Raw genomic sequence first — 18,372 nt, 5'->3', positions numbered from 1 at the left:
GGGAAAGGAAGACAAGGTCATTCAAGTCACCGGGACTGTCACATCTCACAACTAAGGAAAAAGTTTACATTTTTCATTAAATTAAACCAAATATCAATACAGAATGATAGTGTGATGGCAACAGTAGATTCTTTAAAATTCATTGATTCATAAAATTTGAGAGCTATGTCTTACATAATCATCTAATGCAACCTCTCATCTTACAAGTGGGGAAACTGAGGCCCTGGGAGAGGAAGAGACTTATTCTAGGGCACACAGCTGGTCAGGGAGAGGGCTAGAGTTCATGTTCACTGTACTCCCAATCGTTGCCACCCGTAGCCGGATGTGGGTGACAGTGTGGGCGGGGGGTATAAAGGGACTTTGGGAGGAAGGACCTTTGTGGAGTCATGGAGGAAAGGGGGTTGCCTCGGGGGTACATGGCAGGTCACAGCCACAGTCCAGACGGAAGAGTTTCTGACATGAAACACAGGCCAGCCTAGGAGACCCAGGTCTCCACCCAGCTTCACTCCTTTTTCTCTCTTCTTAAAATTCTCTCCCTGTTTTTCCTCCTCCAACCTGTTCTCTCCACTACCTTTTTTCTAGTCGATCATTTTATTGATATTTGATCATTGTGCTTTCTCCACCAAGAACTAGCATGCATCATGGAAATAGTAGAAATTTTGGAACTACACAGACCTGATTTTAAACCCTGCCCTGCCCACTAGCTATGCAACTTGGAATAGTTACCTAACTCTGCTAAGTCTTAGTTTCTTCATCTTTGAAAAGTTACTACTTCTTACCTTGAAAGGATGTGGCCTTCAATGTGCCCATATGTTCATTATTAAACACTCAATAATTCTTACCAAGCACCAAGCCCAGGTGTGGGCCCTGGGGATGATAAAAAACAGCAGTTATTCTTAAAAAAAAAAAAAAAAAAGGGGGGGGGACTTCCCTGGTGGTCCAGCAGTTAAGACTCTGCGCTCCCAATGCAGGGGGCCCAGGTTCGATCCCTGGTCAGGGAACTAGATAGATCCCGCATGCCACAACTAAAGATCCTGTGTGCTGCAACTAAGACCCAGTGCAGCCAAATAAATAAATATTTTTAAAAATAATAAAAATAAAAACAGCACTTATTTGAAGGCTGTGTTCTAGGTATTTTACATGAATTATGTTACTCATCTCCACTCCTCGGATGAGGAGACTGAGGTATGGAGGAGCTCAGCTATCTTGCCCACAAAGCTGTAAATGTCAGCCTGTTCCCAGCGTGAACAGAAGTTATACCACACACATGGAGGAAAATAAAGTCCATGCCTTCACAGAACTTTCATTCCAGAGGAAAGGGAGATCCGGAAAACTACTGAGACAGTTTGTAATAGACAAATATTAGTTTCTTGTTCCCTCCCCCAAGTCTATGACGAAAAAGGAGGATCACATAAACAAAGAGGAAGAGAAGTGATCTGAATGCGGTCCTATTTTTTTTTTTTTTTTTTTTGGCGGAACGCGGGCCTCTCATTGCTGTGGCCTCTCCCGTTGCGGAGCACAGGCTCCGGACACACAGGCTCAGCGGCCATGGCTCACGGGCCCAGCCGCTCCGCGGCATGTGGGATCCTCCCGGACCGGGGCACGAACCCGCGTCCCCTGCATCGGCAGGCGGACTCTCAACCACTGCGCCACTGCGCCACCAGGCGGACTCTCAACCCAATGCTGTCCTATTTTTAACTCCTCCCTCCCCCTACTCAAATAAAAAAGGAAACCAACAGCAGTGAGCCCTTGTTTTGTGAGAGCTGCTGTCACTCACCTCAACCCACAGGTTGGTGATGCTCAAACTTGAACCAGCCTCAGAATCACTTAGAGGGCTTGTGAAAAGTGTGCCGAGCCACTCCCAGAATTTCCGATGCAGTAGGTCTGGGATGAAGCCTGAGACTTTGCATTTCTAACAAGTTCCCCAGTGTATCTCATGTTGCTGTTCTTGAACCACACATGGAGAACCACTGAACAACCCATGAGGTACTGTTGTTCCCACTGCCAAGGCGAGGAAACTGAGTTTCAGGAAGGCTAGGTGCCTCAACGGAAGCTCCACCACCAGTGAGAAACAGACAGTATTTGATCTGACTCCAAAGCCCGTGCTGCTTGCATTACCCCTGAGTTGGAGATTTAAGACTCTAAGAATTCCCCATTCCATGTCTGTTCACTTTATCCTAGAATTTCTGCTCTTGAAAGGCGAAGTCAAGGTTCTGGGAGACCATAATATCAATATATTTTCATTTCCAATGAGAACCAGTAGATGGCTTGTAAAAGCTTTTAAAATGTTTCTGTCCATTACCCAATAATTCCTCTTCTAGAAATCTATACTAAGAGAATGATCCAAAATATAGCCCAAAATACAAAGTGTTTTAGCAAAAAGCTAGGAATCTAAATATCCAATATTAAGGGTCTGGTTAAATAAAATATGGCATATGCAAGTGACGGAATATTATCAGGCTGTTAAAAATTATTTATTTAGAATTTTTATAACATGTCAAAGCATTTATGATATAATATTAAACAAAACACAGAACTAAATTCAAAAAGCTCTCAATGTATTAAAAATATTGAAAAAACTGGAAGAAAATAAAAACACTGACAACAGTTGTCTCTGCCTCTAATAATTTTCTATACTTTCCACACACTTTCTACAATGAGTTTTTTTTAATTAAAAAACTATGCACTTTCTTTTTGTTGATTAACTACAAGAGATACCATCATGACCCTTCTACAGTTAGTCAATTCCTAAATAGCCAGGAAAAGCAAAACTGAACTTTAAAGCTAACATTTAATTACAGATTACATTTTCCCTGGCCCTACACTGTACATATTTTAAAGTAAAAAACATGAGGAGAAAACTCAAAAGACAATCATTATTATAAACACACAGAAAGAAGACCAGAAAGATACCTGTAAAAATGATTTAACAGGGATTATTTTTGGTTAGTGGAATTACAAAGCTGTTCAATTTTTTTAGCTTAACAATTTTTGTTACATTTTCTACAATGAACATCAATTACTTTTGTAATAAAAAGTCTTTGCTGTTTTCAAGAGAACACCACCAAGCAAATTACAGCACACCTATACAACGGTATAAATAGCCACTTTAAAATGTTGTAAAAGAGTGTTTAATAACATGGAAAAACATTTGCTATATTAGCCGACCATACTATAAAACAGTATGTTCAGAATGATCCCACTGTTTTGTTTAATAAGCAAACAAAATGTCTGTGTACACAAAGAAAACACCTTGGAAAAATATCCCAAAATATTAATAGTGTTTTACCCTAGGTGGCAGGATTATTCTAATTTTCTTAGTTTTGCTTCTGTATTTTCTGTATTCTATTGAATATTAACTTTTCCAATATGCAAAAAAGTTTTAACAAAAGCTACAGGAAACCAAAAAATTACCTTGTTAAATAAAAAAGAAACAGAGAAAAAGACGAGCAGGGGTATCTTAATTGAAAGATCTTCCTTTAAAAAGGCTTCCCAGCTCTATCTCAGCTCTAATTTTCAAGCCAAGCTGGTCTTTCAGCATCAAGAGGGCAGTCCATCTCGATCCTTCCCCTACTGTAGACTTAATAATGCTTGAGCAGGATATCGACTCTGGCGACAAAGGTCACCCCCCTCTTGATGGGGCAAACATACACGGTCTGGAACCTTTAAACAAGACCCTGGGAGAGAATACGGTCTAGGGGGAAAAAATTTAACTGCCTTCTAAGACTATGAGTCTGATTATAAGTAAATATAATTTACAATCATTTGATGAAGGAAATGTATTACTTATGTTGCAAATAACACACTAACCATAGAATTATATTCCCGGACCTGGCAGAGACCTCTGAGATCATCTGAAGACAATTTCCAGGACACTGTCTTCAGGATGCTATGTAAATACTGACTGGAAACAATAACAGAGATGTCATGCTAGAGAATCTTAAGTAAACAGTTCAAAAGCCTGGCTTCCTGTTTATACAATGTTAGGTCACTTTATGGATAGCCACAAGGTGATTCAGCATTCTGATTTGATAGAAGAATTTCTTGACTTGACGTATCATAAAAGGGACTACAAAGAACAGCAGAAAAGCCAGAAGACACAGAAAAGAACGAAAATAAACACAAGGACGTGTGTCTTCCAGCCCAAACAATGAGAAATTTATGCCACCAGCCCAGCCATTCAATCTATTTCCAAATCGCTATCCTCGCTGTGGCAGGTGGCTGAGTTACGCACAGAGGTTACCAACAAGACTTCCTTTTCTGGAAGCAATCCAAACTCCTGGAGGAAAGCTTCAAGGTCCACCGCAAAGAAATCTTCCCCCAGCTGGTCAGTGACACGGACAAAGTTGCCAATCAGCTCGCCCCCCTTGTAGATGAGCAGGGCGGGAAGGGCGTTCCTGGTGAAGCGACTGCTGGCCCCGATCACCGAGCTCTTCACCCGGCAGAACTTGACGGCTGGGTACTCCGCGGCCAGGCAGATCATGCAACCGTTCATGGCTTCGGTCCCTGGGATGCCGTCCTCGTAAATATGGACCATGATGAGGGTGCTCTTCTGTTCTTTGTCAATCATGTCCAGAAACCCTTCTCCACTGGGGATTTCAAAAACCTGCTTGAACTGGGGCCCCTGGTGGAGCTGCTGCCGCATCTCTTCCATCCTCTGCTTCCGGTACCGCTGCAGGAACTCCTCGTCGTCTTGGTCCTCGTTCATCATGGCAAAGTCCTTCAGAGTCATCTGCGGGAGGACCAGCAAGTGAGCGTAAGAAACATAAACCCAACAGTGACATGGGTGACACAAGATGTATGAGGCGCCACGCTAATACTCTAGATGCGTTACTGAAATCTTCTGATAACCCCATCGGGAAGGGACTTTTATTACCCCCACTTTACAAATGAGGTTCTGAGACTTGAGACTATCTGTATAAGTTCACATAGGTAGCAAGTATAAGACCAGGATTCAAACTAGATTTTTTAAAAAACCCAGGCTTTCAACTACTGTGTCATAGCGCCTCTCCATCCAGACAGGCAGCATCAGATAACATCACTTCGTGAGCTTTTGTCTTTTTGTCAGTCCTGACAATGGATTAATTATTTTATCCACTGTTTTGTTTTTGTTGAAAAGACAACAGGACATTAAGGAACCTGAACACTCATAATCCCTGCCCTGCGCCACCCTCCTTGCCTCCCACGCCAAAACATACAGCCACACACATTCTAAAAATCTATTCTTCTTTTTATTACCAGTCACGTGCTAAAACCATTTCTGCTTTTATAACAGCAGCTGTGGGTGTACCAATTAAGCTATAGCCTGCTTTTGCCACTTAGCACTATTATACCATAAATTATTCCTCATGCTTCCAAACGTGTTTTATAAAATTATAAATAATGTGGCCTATTTTGCTTAGCCACTCCCCTACTTCTGGCATTCAGGCAGTTGCCAGTTCTGTCTCATTGCAACAACCCAGCAGGACTGCCCCATGTGATCATGTGCTGTGTGGCTTTGTCTGGTCTCCACCGCAGCACAAGGAAGCGCTGTGAGCCGTGGGCATGTTGTCCTGAAGCCAGCTTCCATTACAAAAGCATTCTCCCTCTCCTGCCCTGGTGTAGCAAGACATCCCTGCTCCTGTGATGAAGCCCAGCTCTGCCTACCCTGGCACAGATGAGAGGGTGGCGGCTGGGAGGCCACACCAGATCAGGACACGTGTTGTTACTGCATCACAGCCAGAGCCATTCTTCTTCCCCTCTCACTGCTCCTCCACCAGAGCGGTTCTTTCTGACCTGTTATGGTCTTGCTTGAGTCTAATGCCCTGAAATCATCCTCCTGGTCAAGGCAAACTCCTCACTTAATCCTCTTGTCTGCTCCCCGACCCCGGCGGGTATTTCCAGCCAAGAGCTGCTTTGGGCCACAGCCAAATGATTTCAGGCACTTCTAGACATCCTTCCGTGGTCAGAGAGCATGGTGGGGAATTAAAGGATCCTTTTGAAGAACACTTTGGGAAGGTAAGAGAGAGTCAGGGACCTAGTTCCAAATATCTTCCACAGTGTCTGCCCGCTTCTACTGTATTGCTTCACTAAAATAAATTCTCATGAATAGGCTTCAGATGAAACAGAACAACATCATGGAAAGAACAGGAAAATCTGGGTTAGAATCCTAGTTCCTATTAGCATTTCTTAATTGCACTGCCCTGAACAAGTCCCCTCCCACCTCTCAGCTTTGGTTTCACCATCTGTAAAATGGGGATAATATCTCCCAATCTCAGAGGTTTGTTTCTGGCTCAAGGTAGGACCTCGAGAAAGGACAGGAAACTCACATTTCCTGATCACTTTCAGCCGGCCTGTGATGGGCACTGTATCGAGAGACTGACCTCATTTAACCAACGACAAACCAGAGTCAGAGTGGAAGAGACATCCCCACAGTTACTAGTGGCACAGCTGAGATTCAAACCCAGGTGTGGCCAAGCTATGACATGACTGCACTTTCTCCTGCACTGCACTGCTTCTTAGTATCTTTTTAAAAATTTATTTTATTTATTTATTTTTGGCTGCACTGAGTCTTTGTTGCTGCACAGCTTTCTCTAGTTGCAGTGAGTGGGGGCTACTCTTCACTGCGGTGCGCGGGCTTCTGATTGCGGTGGCTTCTCTTGTTACGGAACACAGGCTCTAGGCGTGAGGGCTTCAGCAGTTGTGGCACATGGGCTCAGTAGTTGTGGCGCACAGGCTTAGTTGCTCTGCGGCATGCGGGATCTTCCTGGACCAGGGCTCGAACCCGTGTCCCCTGCATTGGTAGGCGGATTCTTAACCACTGCGCCACCTGGGAAGCCCTGCACCGCTTCTTGGAGGCCAAATCAAACCCTTCCGCCTCTTGAATCACTAAGCCCAGCAGCCAGGGTAGCCTCTGAGAAAGGCCTGGGCGCTTCTAATTACCTTCCCACTGATCTTCTCCTGGAGGTCCTTCTGCTTCCGCTGCTCCTCCTCTTCATCCACATGGGACCTGCAGCTCATGGACAGCTTCTTGATCAGCTTCTCCATCTCCCGGCACTGCTCCTCCCGCTGCTCCGTCTCCAGCTGTTTGAAGCGGCGCCAGTCATTGATCACGCCTTTTGGACCTGAGGTGGGGTGAACGTGGAGGTGACCAAGGATGAGCGAGGGATTATGGGCCAGCGCACATCTGTCTAAAGCTGGCTCCATCGACACCACAGTGACACTCACACAGGGCAGCGTGGTCTACACGCAACCACGTCCAAGGCAGCCCAGTTTGCAAATTAAAGGGCCATGCGAAGGCCCAACATTAGGAGATGTGTGAAATAAATTCAGATTCATCTACTCAAAGGAAAACAAAGTGACTCTTAGAAAGAATGAGGCAGCTATATGTTCCCTGCCATGAAAAATGTCCAAACATATTAGGTCAAAAAAAAAGCAAAATGCAGAACAGTATCATGGTATGATCCTTTAATTTTTAGAAAAAGAACTGTATGTCCATGTATAAATATTTACAGATATTTGTATATGTGCATGTACATTTGTATGTCCATAGAAAAATAGGTAAACTGTTAACAGTGGTTGTCTCTAGGCAGTGAGATCTAAGGGGACTGGTGAGAGAGAACTTTTACTTTTTTCTTACTATGCTTCCGTATTATCTGACTTTTTTTTTTTTGCAGTACGTGGGTCTCTCACCGCCGTGGCCCCTCCCGTCGCGGAGCACAGCCTCCGGACGTGCAGGCTCAGTGGCCATGGCTCACAGGCCCAGCCGCTCTGCGGCATGTGGGATCTTCCCGGACCGGGGCACGAACCCGTGTCCCCTGCATTGGCAGGCGGACTCTCAACCACTGCGCCACCAGGGAAGCCCTATCTGACTTTTTTAACAAGATTGTGGCAGGTTGTTCTATTAGTCAAGCTACCCCCAAACCCCCCTGTCCCCATGCTATATAGACCTGCCCCTTACCACATGACTTGCAATACCTCCTGTGGGATGAGAACGTGTATCCCCAGCCCACTGATGTGGGGCTTGCCCATTGACTTGCTGTGGCCAATGGATTCTGAGCAAAAACGCAATGAGTCACTACATGTTTCCAACAGCCCTCTCTTGCTCTCTATACTTGGTCATGAGAACAGCATGTCTCAGACAGGGGCTGCTCCTTGAGCCTCGTTCCTGGATGATAGGACATACAAAGCAGAAGCGGGGCAGCTGCTGACCCCAACAGGCAGCACGTAACATGACTGAGAAATAAACCTTTGTTGTCACAAGCCACTGAGACAAAAATATAAACATCTGTATAAAGAAAACTTTAAAATGATGCCAAGAAACACTACAAAAGCCCTGAATAAATGGAGCAACGCCATGTTCCTGGCTAGGAAGATGCAACATCACAAGGGTACCAATTATCCCCAAATTAATCCATATATTTAATGCGTTTCTGATGAAAGTCTGTGATTACACACATGTGCCTGCTCCTGAATTTGCAGTGGAAAAATAAGAAAGCAAAAGTTAAGAAAATAATAAGAAAGCAAAAGTTAAGGAAATCATAATAAAAATAGAAGGGTATTGTATGGGGGGGGACCAGACCTACCAGATGCTAAAACATATTATAACACGATACTTAAAAACAGTGTGATATAGCACAGTAAAAGACAAATCAGTGCAAGAGACTACAAAGTAGGCTAAAGACGCAAATATAAGCAGAAATTCAGTACGTGATAAAACTGACATTTCAAAACAATGGAGAAAGATGGTTTATTCAATAAATGATGCTGAAACAACTGGGCAGCAATCCAAAAAAAATTAAGTTGGAGTCCTACCACATACCTTGCATGGAAACGAATTCCAGATAAATCGTTGTGTTAAAAAAAAAAAAAAATCATAAAAATACTAAAAAAAAAAAAAAGGCATGGGACTGTCTTTTTATAATCCTGGAGTGAAGAAAGGCCTTTTACATAAGAAACAAAACTAAGAAACTATAAAATAATGCTTTCAAGCACATAACAAGTAAAAAAACTTCCTGCCAGGATAAGAACAAAAGCCAAGAGTCAAACAATAAACTGGTAGAAATATTTGCAACTCAAACCACAGATTAATTTCCTTAATATATAGCTCCCTAAGAAGAAAAAGACCAACTACCCAATTTCAAAAATGAGCAAAGGATATGAATACAACCTTTAAAATTATGAAAAGGGGCTCAACATCACTCCTAAAAATATAGAAAATAAAACTACGGTGAGTTCCCATTTGCCATCCATAAGGATGGCAAAGATCAAAAAGTCTGATAACATAGTAGAAGGTCACATATATGGGGAAATATCACACTCCTGCTTAAACTATAAACCAGTACCAACTCAACTGACAGCAATTTGGAAATAATAAAATGTAAAAGTGTAAATATGCCATTTCTCGGAATTTATACTACCAATATACTCATACCCATGATTTAGGTGATATCAAACACCTAACAATTTGAGAAGCTGGACTCAAACGCAGGCAAGTCTGTTTTAATCATCAGCCTGTTGGTATGCATACATATTCGTATTTGCAGTGAAATGGCTAGAACCACGCACAGTGAAATGGTAACATTAGGTTATCTCTGGATGCGGGTCTGGAATTAGAAGTGATCACGACCCACCACCAGTCCCTCCCATCAGGAAACTCACACAAGCCTCTTAGATAGCCTCATGCACCAGAGGGCAGACAGCAGAAGCAAGAATAACTACAGTCCTGCAGCCTGTGGAACAAAATCCACATTCACAGAAAGATAGAGAAGATGAAAAGGCAGAGGGCTATGTACCAGATGAAGGATCAAGATAAAACCCCAGAAAAATAACTAAATGAAGCGGAGACAGGCAACCTTCCAGAAAAAACATTCAGAATAATGATAGTGAAGGTGATGCAGGACCTTGGAAAAACAATGGAGGCAAAGATAGAGAAAATGCAAGAAATGTTTAACAAAGACCTAGAAGAGGGCTTCCCTGGTGGCGCAGTGGTTGAGAGTCCGCCTGCCTGTGCTCCGCAACGGGAGAGGCCCGCGTACCTTAAAAAAAAAAAAAAGACCTAGAAGAATTAAAGAACAAACAGAGATGAACAATACAATAACTGAAATGAAAACTACACTAGAAGTAATCGATAGCAGAATAACAAGCAGAAGAACGGATAAGTGACCTGGAAGATAGAATGGTAATTCACTGCGGAGGAACAGAATAAAGAAAAAAGAATGAAAAGAAATGAAGACAGCTTAAGAGACCTCTGGGACAACATTAAACGCAACAACATTCGCATTATAGAGGTCCAAGAAGGAGAAGAGAGAGAGAAAGGACCCAAGAAAATATTTGAAGAGATTATAGTCGAAAATTTCCCTAACATGGGAAAGGAAATAGCTACTCAAGTCCAGGAAGCGCAGTGAGTCCCAGGAAGGATAAACCCAAGGAGAAAAACACCAAGACACATAATAGTCAAACTGACAAAAATTAAAGACAAAGAAAAATTATTGAAAGCAGCAAGGGAAAAATGACAAATAACATACAAGGGAACTCCCATAAGGTTAACAGCTGATTTCTCAGCAGAAACTCTATAAGCCAGAAGAGAGTGGCATGATATACTTAAAGTGATGAAAGGGAAGAACCTACAACCAAGATTACTCTACGTGGCAAGGATCTCATTCAGATTCGATGGAGAAATCAAAAGCTTTACAGACAAGCAAAAGCCAAGAGAATTCAGCACCACCAAACCAGCTCTACAACAAATGCTAAAGGAACTTCTCTAAGTGGGAAACACAAGACAAGAAAAGAACCTACAAAAAAACCCAAAACAATTAAGAAAATGGCCATAGGAACATACATATCAATAATTACCTTAAATGTGAATGGATTAAATACTCCAACCAAAAGACATGGGCTTACTGAATGGATACAAAAACAAGACACATCTATATGCTGTCTACAAGAGACCCACTTCAGACCTAGGGACACATATAGACTGAAAGTGAGGGGATGGAAAAAGATATTCCATGCAAATGGAAATTAAAAGAAAGCTGGAGTAGCAATACTCATATCAGATAAAATAGACTTTAAAATAAAGAATGTTACAGGAGACAAGTAAGGACACTACATAATGATCAAGGGATCAATCCAAGAAGAATATAACAATTATAAATATATATGCACCCAACATAGGAGCACCTCAATACATAAGGCAACTGCTAACAGCTATAAAAGAGGAAATTGACAGTAACACAGTAATAGTGGGGGACTTTAACACCTCACCTCACTTACACCAACGGACAGATCATCCAAATTGAAAATTAATAAGGAAACACAAGCTTTAAATGACACAATAGACCTGATAGATTTAATTGATATTTATAGGACATTCTATCCAAAAACAGCAGATTACACTTTCTTCTCAAGGGCACAGGGAACATTCTCCAGGATAGATCACATCTTGGGTCACAAATAAACCCTCAGTACATTTAAGATAATTGAAATCATATCAAGCAACTTTTCTGACCACAACCCTATGAGACTAAAAATGAATTACAGAGAAAAAAATGTAAAAAACACAGACACATGGAGGCTAAACAATACGTTATTAAATAACCAAGACATCATTGAAGAAATAAAAGAGGAAATCAAAAAATACCTACAGACAAATGGCAATGAAAACATGATGATCCAAACCCTATGGGATGCAGCAAAAGCTGTTCTAAGAGCGAAGTTTATAGATATACAAGCCTACCTCAAGAAACAAGAAAAATCTCAAATAAACAATCTAACCTTACACCTAAAGGAACTAGAGAAAGAAGAACAAACAAAACCCAAAGTTAGCAGAAGGAAAGAAATCATAAAGATCAGCTCAGAAATAAATGAAATAGAAAGAAAGAAAACAATAGCAAAGATCAATAAAACTAAAAGCTAGTTCTTTGAGAAGATAAACAAAAATGATAAACCATTAGCCAGACTCATGTAGAAAAAGAGGGAGAGGACTCAAATCAATAAAATTAGAAATGAAAAAGGAGAAGTTACAACAGACACTGCAGAAATACAAAGCATCCTAAGAGACTACTACAAGCAACTCTATGCCAATAAAATGGACAACCTGGAAGAAATGGACAAATTCTTAGAAAGGTATAACCTTCCAAGACTGAACCAAGAAGAAATAGAAAATATGAACAGACCAACCACAAGCACTGATATTGAAACTGTGATTAAAAATCTTCCAGCAGGGCTTCCCTGGTGGTGCAGTGGTTGGGATTCCGCCTGCCGATGCAGGGGTCGCGGGTTCGTGCTCCGGTCCAGGAATATCCCACATGACGCAGAGCAGCTGGGCCAGTGAGCCATGGCCGCTGAGCCTGCGTGTCTGGAGACTGTGCTCCGCAACGGGAGAGGCCACAACAGTGAGAGGCCCGCGTACCACAAAAAAAAAAAAAAAAAAAAAAAAATCTTCCAACGAACAAAAGTCCAGGACCAGATGGCTTCACAGGTGAATTCTATCAAACATTTAGAGAAGAGCTAACACCCATCCTTCTCAAACTCTTCCAAAAACGTACAGAGGAAGGAACACTCCCAAACTCATTCTATGAGGCCACCATCACCCTGATACCAAAACGAGACAAAGATACTACAAAAAAAGAAAATTACAGACCCATATGACTGATGAATATAGACGCAAAAATCCTCAACAAAATACTAGCAAACAGAATCCAACAACACATTCAAAGGATCATACACCATGACCACGTGGGATTTATCCCAGGGATGCAAGGATTCTTCAATATATGCAAATCAATCAATGTGATACACCTTATTAACAAACTGAAGGAAAAAAACCATATGATCAGGCTTCCCTGGTAGCACAGTGGTTGAGAGTCCACCTGCCGATGTAAGGGACGCGGGTTCGAGCCCTGGTCCGGGAAGATCCCACATTCCGTGGAGCGGCTGGGCCCATGAGCCATGGCCGCTGACCTTGCGTGTCTGGAGCCTGTGCTCCGCAACGGGAGAGGCCACAACAGTGAGAGGCCCGCGTACCGCAAAAAAACAAACAAAAAAAACAAACCATATGATCATCTCAGTAGATGCAGAAAAAGCTTTTGACAAAATTCAACACCCATTTATGATAAAAACTCTCCAGAAAGTGGGCATAGAGGGAACCTACCTCAACATAATAAAGGCCATATATGACAAACCCACAGCAAACATCATTCTCAAGAGTGAAAAACTGAAAGCATTTCCTCCAAAATCAGGAACAAGACAAGGATGTCTACTCTCACCACTATTATTCAACATAGTTTTGGAAGTCCTAGCCACGGCAGTCAGAGAAGAAAAGGCAATAAAGGAATATAAATTGGAAAAGAAGAAGTAAAACTGTCACTGTTTGAAGATGACATGCTACTATACGTAGAGAATCCTCAAAATTCCACCAGAAAACTACTAGAGCTAATCAATGAATTTAGTGAAGTTGCAGGATACAAAATTAATGCACAGAAATCTCTTGCATTCCTTTACACTAATGATGAAAAATTTGAAAGAGAAATTAAGGAAACACTCCCATTTACCACTGCAACAAAAAGAATAAAATACCTAGGAATAAACCTACCTAGGGAGACAAAAGACCTGTATGTAGAAAACTATAAGACACTGATGAAAGAAATTAAAGATGATACCAACAGATGGAGAGATATACCATGTTGTTGGATTGGAAGAATCAATATTGTGAAAATGACTATACTACCCAAAGGAATCTACAGATTCAATGCAATCCCAATCAAATTACAATGGCAGTTTTTACGGAACTAGAACAAAAAATCTTAAAATTTGTATGGAGACACAAAAGCCCCGAATAGCCAAAGCAGTCTTGAGGGAAAAAAACAGACCTGGAAGAATCAGACTCCCTGACTTCAGACTATACTACAAAGCTATAGTAATCAAGACAATATGGTACTGGCACAAAAACAGAAACATAGATCAATGGAACAAGATAGAAAGCCCAGAGATGAACCAAAGCACCTATGGTCAACTAATCTATGACAAAGGAGGCAAGGATATACAATGGAGAAAAGACAGCCTCTTCAATACATGGTGCTGGGAAAACTGGACAGCTACATGTAAAAGAATGAAATTAGAACACTCCTTAACACCATACACAAAAATAAACTCAAAATGGATTAGAGACCTAAATGTAAGACCGGACACTATAAAACTCTTAGAGCAAAACATAGGAAGAACACTCTATGACATAAATCACAGCAAGATCTTTTTTGATCCACCTCCTAGAGTAATGGAAATAAAAACAAAAATAAACAAATGGGACCTAATGAAACTTCAAAGGTTTTGCACAGCAAAGGAAACCATAAACAAGACGAAAAGAGAACCGTCAGAATGGGAGAAAACATTTGCAAATGAATCAAGGGACAAAGGATTAATCTCCAAAATATATAAACAGCTCATGCAGCTCAATATTAAAGAAACAAACAACCCAATCCAAAAATGGGCAGAAGACCTAAATAGACATTTCTCCAAAGAAGACATATGGATGGCCAGGAAGCACATGAAAAGCTGCTCAACATCATTAATTTTTAGAGAAATGCAAATCAGAACTACAATGAGGTACCACCTTACACCAGTTAGAATGGCCATCATCAGAAAATCTACAAACAACAAATGCTGGAGTGGTTGTGGAAAAAAGGGAACCCTCTTGCACTGTTGGTGGGAATGTAAATTGATACAGCCACTATGGAGAACAGTATGGAGGTTCCTTAAAAAACTAAAAATAGAATTACCATATGATCCAGCAATCCCACTACTGGGCATATACCCAGAGAAAACCATAATTCAAAAAGACACATGCACCCCAATGTTCATTGCAGCTCTATTTACAATAGCCAGGTCATGGAAGCAACCTTAATGCCCATCGACAGACGAATGGATAAAGAAGATGTCGTACATATATACAATGGAATATTACTCAGCCATAAAAAGGAACGAAATTGGGTCATTTGTGGAGACGTGGATGGATCTAGAGATTGTCATACAGAGTGAAGTTAGTCAGAAAGAGAAAAACAAATATCGCATATTAACGCATGTAAGTGGAACCTAGAAAAATGGTACAGATGAACTGGTTTGCAGGGCAGAAGTTGAGACACAGATGTAGAGAACAAACATATGGACACCAGGGGGGAAAGCCCCGGGGGGTGGGGATGGTGGTGTGATGAATTGGGCGATTGGGATTGACATGTATACACTGATGTGTATAAAATTGATGACTAATAAGAACCTACTGTATTAAAAAGTAAATAGGGCTTCCCTGGTGGTGCAGTGGTTGGGAGTTCGCCTGCCAATGCAGGGGACACGGGTTCATGCCCCGGTCCAGGAGGATCCCACATGCCGTGGAGCAGCTGGGCCCGTGAGCCACGGCCGCTGAGCCTGCGCGTCTGGAGCCTATGCTCCGCAACGGGAGAGGCCACAGCAGTGAGAGGCCCGCGTACCGCCAAAAAAAAAAAAAAAAAAAAAGTAAATAAAATAAAATTTAAAAATTTTAGTTTGAAAGAAACGAAGTGATCACAAGACTTCTGATACATATTTAATGGACATTTTTAAAACCTGTTCCCAGAGCACAGGATTTCCAGTACCTGTGTTAACTGAGATGCCTTCGCCTGCCAACTCAGCATCTGCAGGCATGGAACTGCCGGCCAGGGCACCCCTGCCTCTGTCCTTGTCCTCGTGGTCGCTGTCCTCATCCTCGCTGCTGCTGTAGTAGTACTGCAGCTTCTCCCCCAGTAACTTATCATCCAGGGTCGTCATGGTGCCTGGGAGAGGGCGACATAGCAGATTCTATGCTGGCTTGAATCAGACAGACATGAATCTGAAGAGTTAGGGATCACCTGTGCTCAGATCCTATTATGCACAGGACCGTAAGAGTGACTGTTTTCATAAGCAGGATCTCAGCACATCCATACCATGACCATGAATGATAGGGTTTATCATGCTCTTTCTGTAGAAGGTAAAATTGAGGCTGAGATAAAATTTCTGAGCCAAACTTTACAGCAAATGGCGGAGCTGGGCTCAGACCCCAAGGATTCCTGATTCCAAGAGAATGAAGGTGTGAGCCACTGTCTTCTGAATAGTATACACTGAAGTAGGGTGGTGGCTTGGAGAAAACTACTGACTGAACGTCTTATCTACACATACTCTTTGGTTTATCTACCAAGTAAGACTGCTGGTAATTGAAAAATTGGTAAGAATCCTCATGAGAAACTCCAAAAAGAGCATCAAGAATGGGATGCTGACTCACTGTTTGCCTAGGCCAATCATTCATCTGTCTCTTGCCTTCCACCTCCCAATCAGCACAGCGATGGTTAGGATGGATGGGCTCTGAAGCCCTAATAACTTTGGCTAAAAGACGGGCCCCTGACGAGATTTTAATCACTCCCCAGTGTTTAAAGGACAATGGTTAGAGCCAAGCTTCTGCATCAGAAGAAGCCTGGTACATTCTGGGAGAAAGGTACAGCTTAGTCCCTGCCAGGCCTGCTTGCAGATCACACAAGGAGGGGTTGTAACTCCAGCATCCCTTCCTTTAAGCATCCCAATACTATGCATCTTTGATTAAAGGCATCCCCGAGCCTGTTAGACTCCATTACAAAGTGACTCTCCCACCGGGCGGGGAGGTCTTGCAAACAGAGACCTCCAATGCCCAGCACGAAGCCTCTACACAATCTGTCAAGCTCATATTGAGGCAGCCTGAATCAGTGGGGGAATCCGGTGACCCGGGCAGTCAGATGAGGAGAGGGGTACCTAAGTGGCAGGGTTGAGAAAAAGGCGCAGGTACACGGCCGGGCGCAGGGAGGTGGAGAGAAATAGGGGGACTAAACCTAACTTAAAGAGGCAGAGGGACCAAGGCGGTAAAGGTGGGAAGAAAGAGACGAGGAGGAATGTGTGCTCGGTGAGGGCGGGGCCGCTGAGGAGGCGGCAAGCGCAGGGCCAGCGGAGGGGCTGGTGGGAGGCGGGGCCTTTCGGGGGAGGAGTCGAGGGCGGGGCCAGCGGGAGGGTTCGCGAAGGAGGCGGGACCTTTGGGGGTCGAGGGCGGGGCCAGCGGAAGCGCGGCGGAGGGGCGCGGAAGCTCTAGGGGAGCCCGAGGAAGGTGGGGCCAGCGGAGACTGGGCAGGGAAGTCGCGGAGAGCGTGGGGGTCGAGGGGGCGCACCGACAAGACCGTCTCATCCAGGCTCGCCGACCACCCGTATTCCACCACCTCCCACCGGTATTCCATACCCGCCGCTTCTTCCCGGCTGACCTCAGTGCAGCTACCCGGCCTACCTCAGTCTGGATCCCTTCAGGCTGGCACTTCGGAAGGAAGGGAGCGCTCGGCTGGAGAAAGAGAAATGGATCGGCGCCTTGAGCGCTAAGAGAAAAGCCGCCTGAGTCTCGACTGCGCGGACCAATGAGGCGGCCTTCCTGCGTCAGCGCGGATACACGCTGCCCAATTAGAGGAAGCGTATCCTGGCGGCCAAGGGAGAAGCTACGGGTCCTACTTGGGGACAAACATCTTGACAATAATAATACGCTTCTATTTTTATTTTTGTTTTAATTTGAACGAAAGGCCACACTAGATATGCCCAGCTTTGAGCAGTAAGAACAATTTCGTTACCTTTGAAGTTTCCGAAAACATTCCACATGTATTTTTTTTTTTTGATTCTTAATCACATCACGTCTATTAAGACAGAAGACAGACTCGGACATTAATTTGCCCAAGAACACATAGCCCTTTTGGATTAAAAAAAGAAGAAGAAAAAAAAAAAAAGCCAAGACCAGGACAACTAAACGCAAAGTGAAATCCTGGATTGGACCCTGGAACAGAAAAAGGACGTGAATGGGACAACTGACGAAATTTGAACAAGGTGTATCAAGTAATAATATTATTGTATCAATAGTTTTGATAATTGTACTACGGTTATGTAAGATGTTAACTTTAAGGGATTCTGGGTGAAGAACATAGGGGTACTCTATACTATTTTTGCAACTTTCTGTAAACCTAATTTCACATTCTGAGCCCTTATTGAGATGTCCGGTACACAACACGAAGTAGCTCATGGAAAGCTTTGTGTAAATTGAATCATTCGAAATATACTAAAACAATACACCCTTTAAAATAGGTAAGTTTTATTTCCCTAAAGTTTGAGAGATTCTTAATTTGTGGTTCTACACCACCTGCAATTGTCTGCAAATTTGTATATGTGCTTATTTTTCTGAGAAGCTGTTTGTTCAGGCTACCAAGAGTCAGAACCCCCATCCTCAAAGTTAAGAACAATTCATATAAATAGATCCTACGGTAACTTTTTATATTTTTTGTTTGCATAATGAATAATCAGATTTGTGTGAACAGCCAACTTGAATATGCTTGT

The 18,372-nt window shown here is 42.7% G+C and overlaps 1 protein-coding gene across 1 annotated transcript; it reads right to left on the bottom strand.

Moving 5' to 3' along the window:
• Positions 1-2,464: 2,464 nt before the first annotated feature.
• PDCL (phosducin like) lies at positions 2,465-18,372 on the bottom strand. Its single transcript, XM_082843585.1, has 4 exons — positions 17,288-18,372; positions 15,606-15,782; positions 6,922-7,103; positions 2,465-4,732 (listed from the first exon to the last, which is right to left on the bottom strand). Exons 2-4 carry the CDS (start codon positions 15,775-15,777, stop codon positions 4,181-4,183), a joined length of 906 nt encoding a protein of 301 aa, XP_082699711.1. The 5' UTR covers positions 15,778-15,782; positions 17,288-18,372; the 3' UTR covers positions 2,465-4,180.

The sequence above is a fragment of the Leucopleurus acutus genome (assembly GCF_964270905.1).
Source record: "Leucopleurus acutus genome assembly, chromosome: 7".
Taxonomy (NCBI): Eukaryota; Metazoa; Chordata; class Mammalia; order Artiodactyla; family Delphinidae; genus Leucopleurus; species Leucopleurus acutus.
Note: the sequence above shows the minus strand (reverse complement) of the source record. Positions and strands in the feature narration are given on the sequence as shown.

Excerpts from the sequence above, each read along its gene's own strand:
- PDCL (XM_082843585.1), bottom strand. The coding sequence starts at position 15,777 with ATGACGACCCTGGATGATAAGTTACTGGGGGAGAAGCTGCAGTACTAC. Across the intron at positions 7,104-15,605 it reads AGGCATCTCAGTTAACACAG|GTCCAAAAGGCGTGATCAAT; the intron begins GTACTGGAAATC and ends ACCCCACCTCAG. Across the intron at positions 4,733-6,921 it reads AGGAGAAGATCAGTGGGAAG|ATGACTCTGAAGGACTTTGC; the intron begins GTAATTAGAAGC and ends GTCCTCCCGCAG.